Below are 4,761 nucleotides of genomic sequence, written 5' to 3'. Positions count from 1 at the left end.
TGTGTGTGTGTGTGTGTGTGTGTGTGTGTGTGTGTGTGTGTGTGTGTGTGTATACTTGAGTCCAAGGGCCCTTTCTGGAGTTACAGGTAATTGTGAGCCACCATACATGCTACTGGAAGCCAACTCAAGTCCTCTGCAAAAATAGTATTCTCTTAACCAATGATCCAACTCTGCAGCCCCACTGTTACTACCTTAACCCGCATCCTGCCCAGTAATGACACATGTAATCATTCAATTCTTCACTTAAATATCAAGAAAAGACTCACCCTTTTCCTTCAACAATGGCCTCTTTAAGATGAATATATGAAGCAGGAAATATACCCTTTGAGGAAGAGAAAAAAGAGTTTTTATTACCAGTGTGAATACTGATTGCAAATCAAACAATAGCCCCCAAAAGTGAGGGTATAAGGGGTTGTATCACCACTAATTTTGCAAGTGTAAGCATCACATACAACACGAGGCACAAAAGAGAATATCCCAATCAGCTTGTATTTCAGACTGTGCAGATGTCTTAGCAGAAAACAGACACAACGTGTTTGCAAAGTGACAACCTCACAAAGGCCCAGGAAAATCTTCCTCCATAGGGCGCCCCTCCTCTCCACTGCTGACCTTGACACTGGCACACCCACTAGTCTGACGCCAGAAACTAATTCTGATGATGGGCTCTTGACAGATGTCGCTTACAAACTGACAAGACAGCTATCAGAAGCTGGTTCAAACCACTGTCACTTGTCCACTGATCAGTGAAGGACAGCCCTGGGGCCTTCCTCATCAGGCTCCATACCAAGTGGACAATGGCCCCCCCTGCAAAAAAAAAAAAAAAAATCTGCGGAGGTGCTGAGGACACATATGAGCTTCTGTTTCTACACTTTTATACTTCATGTGCAGTGCAAACACATGTGCATGTATAAATATGTGGCCCAGCAGAGCCCTGCTTAAAGGAGCCGGTCTCTTGAGAAAAAAAATCCAGCATCAGACATTGTTTGTGAAGTGCCAGAGGGAGTTTATTAAGAGCTGTTTCATGGGATCTAGGGCAGCACAAACCAGAGACTCCCTGAGGCTTAGGCAGCACAAGCTGGAGACTACTGGTGAACCTAGCAGAAATTGAGTTAGTACCCTAACGCTTCAAGGTAACCTATTGTGAGAAAAGTTTCTGATTAAAGACAACTGCCAAGATGTCACATCCAGGAAGCAAATGGCCAATAATGCTTGGAAGGGAGTGGGGCTCAAGAGAGGGCTAAACATGGCCAGGAGGTACTGCTGATCTCTGCCTGTCCTATCCACCAGCAAAGTGAACAGATTTCACACAAAGAAATACTATTACACCTAGGGAAGGGGCAAGCGGGAAATACAGGCTGAGCAACCAATAGGTCCAGGTTGTTTAATCCAGGACCCAGGTGCCAAGACACTTTCATAGCCCGGAGAAGCCAGCAGGTGCACATAGAATGTGTATTTTCTCTGCAGTGTGTGGGTTTGGAAGGGGGTAAGAAAACACACAAGAGACTCTAACCCTGCCAAGTCCACAGACAGAAATCTTTGTGCTTTAGTACTCAATATCATGAAGCCACGGAGGAATTACAGCTGGATGACATAGAAGATGCCTGGAGGTTTGAAATGAGCCACTGGCCAGCCCAAATACACGTCTGTGAATATCTAGACAGATAGTGCAGGACCACAACCAAACTACAGCCTCTGCGAGGCTTTGATTTCCTCATCTGCCAATGGGGATCTCAGGTGGTAAATAACCACACCCTTTTGTAGGTGGAAGGCCTGGGTATCCTGAGGCCAGGCAGAATATCCTGAAGAGCCAAAGCCTAGAAAAGTGGTTCTCAACCTATGGGTCATGACCCCTTTGAGATCAGATATCCTGCATATCAGATATCTATCATACTACCCAAAGCAGTAGCAAAATTACACTTATAAAGTAGCAATGAAAATAATGTAATGGTTGGCAGGGCGAGGTCACCAAAACATGAGGAACTGTAGTAAAGGGTCATGGCATTAGGAAGGTTGAGAACCACCAGTCTTGAAGAATGGGAGAAAGCCCAAGATGGAGATGGGGATAGCAAATAAGGAATACGCATCAAGGAAACTGAGCAGCCTTCCAGGTACGTGTTCCTCACAGCAGCTTTGTTCTATGTAATAAGGCCGTAGGGAGGGGGAGTCTGTGAGGATGAGTGACTGTCATGAGCAGGCCAACTTCTGGTGCTGCTCCTCAGGAGCTGCCCGCCTTTGTTTTTTGAGACAAAGTCTCTACTGATCAATTAGTCGAGTCTGGCTGGCCAGTGAGCTCCAGATAACTTCCTGTCTCTACCTTCCCAGCGTTACAATTACAAGCACGTGCCACTACCCAGATTTGAAGGGTTTTAACATTGTTACTAGGGATAGGACTCAGATCCTGGGGGGGCAAGCACTTTACCACTGAGAAACTATAATACTGCTAAGCTCTTGCCTCCTGAAATCTCCAACTGTGGCTCCCCCAACCTGGACCTTTCTCGAGTAATATCCATAAAGCGATGGGCAGCTTCACAGCTTCATGGAGCTCCAGCTCAGCTGGCAAAGGCCAGCCCAGGCCTCCGAGTTTGCAGAGTAGGGAGGTCTGGCACTGGGCTTCCAAAGCTCTATTATAGAGCAGGGAGACCCTGGCACAGAAACCACTGGGCTTCCAAAGCTCCATTACAGACTGGAGATCACAACAGAGAGTCCAGTTGGATATAGCAGTAAATGAGAGGCCATTTCTGAGAAGCAAAATGAACCACCTGTCAAACACAATCAGATATTAAAATGTCCAAGTTAAACAGACAGCCTAACCATGGCTTAGCATGGGCATTACTGCAATACTGTAGCGTTACAGAGTAAGAGAGAAAAACCATAATTAGGTTTTGGAAGCTAAGAATGTCAAAGCCGCACACCCTTGTGGATGGGAGTGCCCTCCACAATATCGGAGGAGTAATAACATGTTTTTGTTTCAGATATTCATAGAATCACACACACAAATCACCCTAGAAAATCGGATTTTTTTTTTTTTTTTTTACAACTTGACTAAGCCAGTCTGAAAACTGCCATAAGGCAAATGGGAAATGGCCATGTGTGAGCTTTGCAAAGCAAAGTTGTTAATTTATAAAGGATAAAAACTGTTTGCAGCATTTTACTTCTCTGAAGTCATTACACTCAGTTCACAGCCACACACAGTGGTACCACATCGCAGCTTAACGGTTCACTCCTGCAACTAAGCAACTAGCTAAAATGTCTTTTGTGGGGCAGGCTCTCATTGCGTTAGACTAGACTAGCCTACTACTGAGGAGCTAGACATGCACCACCATTCCCTGCTGGAAACTGTGATTTCTGCAGACATTCATTATCCAGAAGAAGCCAACTCAAGGTCGGTTTTTTGTTGTTGTTGTTGTTGTTTTTGTATTTAATCTCAGCACATGTATTTGTTAAAACTCAAGAAAGAGAAATATAAGTAACATTCTTCGATGCAAATAAGATAGAATTGATTTCCTCTCCCGGTCTGATTTATGAAGAAATATGTTTAATGGAAAAGACTTACCTTCTTAGACTTTTTCCTTAAAGTGTAGCCTCTGTACCACCCTGAACAAACACAGAGTTGGAATGGTTGGTTAGTACAGGAGACACAGCACAGTCCAAGCAAAACCTCAAGATATGCGGAAGATGCTGGGGAAGGACAACCATCCTAATGCCTTAGAGAAGTCCCACAGAGCACGGCTCACTCCCTGCATATGTGGACCTCTGCATTTCATCTCTGCCTGCCCATCAGTCCCCCATTAACAACCTGAAGTTAAGCCCTACAAGAGGCCTTGTTTCCAGGAGGTTCCTTTCCCTTCCCTCCCTCTGCTGATCTGGCTCAAGATCTCTCCAAGGGCAACTTCCAGAGTCTCAGATCATCAAAGGCTGTCCAACAGAAAACCTATTGACAGCCACTTCCTCCCTCTGCAAGCCTCTGCCTTGAGGCAGCCATAGTCTCACAAAGTACTTCTGTGGCAAGGACACCAAGCACTCACAGAGCCCTGGCCCTTAGGGGTTGGCCTGGCTCCAACTTTTGTATCCCTTCCATGTTGCAAGAGAAGGAAAGAGGGCCAAGGAAGGAGAGCTGCTTATTCACATCAAGGGCTGAATGGATAAGCCCTTCACAGCAGACCAGCCACTATCAGTGTTACCTCCCACCAAGGCTAACTGCAGAAACTCATCCCTAAAGATTCCAAGAGGACCATGACGATGAACCCATGTCCCCACAATCCCATCGAGTCAAGAAATCAGATAGATATTTTCTTACAAAGAGTTCACAATTGGTCCTGGTCACTTTACTTCCAGAAAGGAACTCACCAGCTAGCTCAAAGACCTCCCATAACTCTATCTCACAGGTACAAAAAGACCCTGCAGAGCATCAGGTAGCATTTGGAGGTGAGCTGGGTGAATTCTGAGAGAGTCAACAACATGGGATTTTATCTACTCCTATGTATTAGACCCTGGAAACTAATGAGATCCATAAAAGCAAGCTATGAAAAAGAAAGAAAGGAAGAAAGGAAGGAAAGAAGGAAAGAAGGGATGGAGGGAGGGAGGGAGGGAGAGAGGGAGAGAAGGAGGGAAGGAAGGAAAAAAGGAAGGAGAGAGAGAAAAAGAGAGAAAGAAAGGGGAAAAGAAAGAAACAGAGAAAGAAAGAGAGAAAGAAAGGGAAAAAGAAAGAAAGAGAAAGGAAGGAAGGAAGGAAGGAAGGAAGGAAGGAAGGAAGGAAGGAAG

General features: G+C 45.3%; 1 protein-coding gene across 2 annotated transcripts in view; it reads right to left on the bottom strand.

The window, feature by feature from the left end:
• Dock1 (dedicator of cytokinesis 1) overlaps positions 1–4,761 on the bottom strand; it is a 488,224-nt gene that overhangs the window by 425,047 nt on the left and 58,416 nt on the right. For both annotated transcript variants that reach the window (XM_055608813.1, XM_055608814.1), the window contains exons 3-4: positions 3,554–3,594; positions 267–322 (exon numbers count right to left, since the gene is read on the bottom strand). In XM_055608813.1, coding sequence (XP_055464788.1) covers positions 267–322; positions 3,554–3,594 — 97 coding nt within the window. The remainder of the gene's footprint in view (positions 1–266; positions 323–3,553; positions 3,595–4,761) is intronic.

Source organism: Psammomys obesus, unplaced genomic scaffold (genome assembly GCF_907164565.1).
Source record: "Psammomys obesus unplaced genomic scaffold, mPsaObe1.curated_primary_1811, whole genome shotgun sequence".
Classification (NCBI taxonomy): domain Eukaryota; kingdom Metazoa; phylum Chordata; class Mammalia; order Rodentia; family Muridae; genus Psammomys; species Psammomys obesus.
This window is presented reverse-complemented; position numbering and strand designations above follow the sequence as displayed.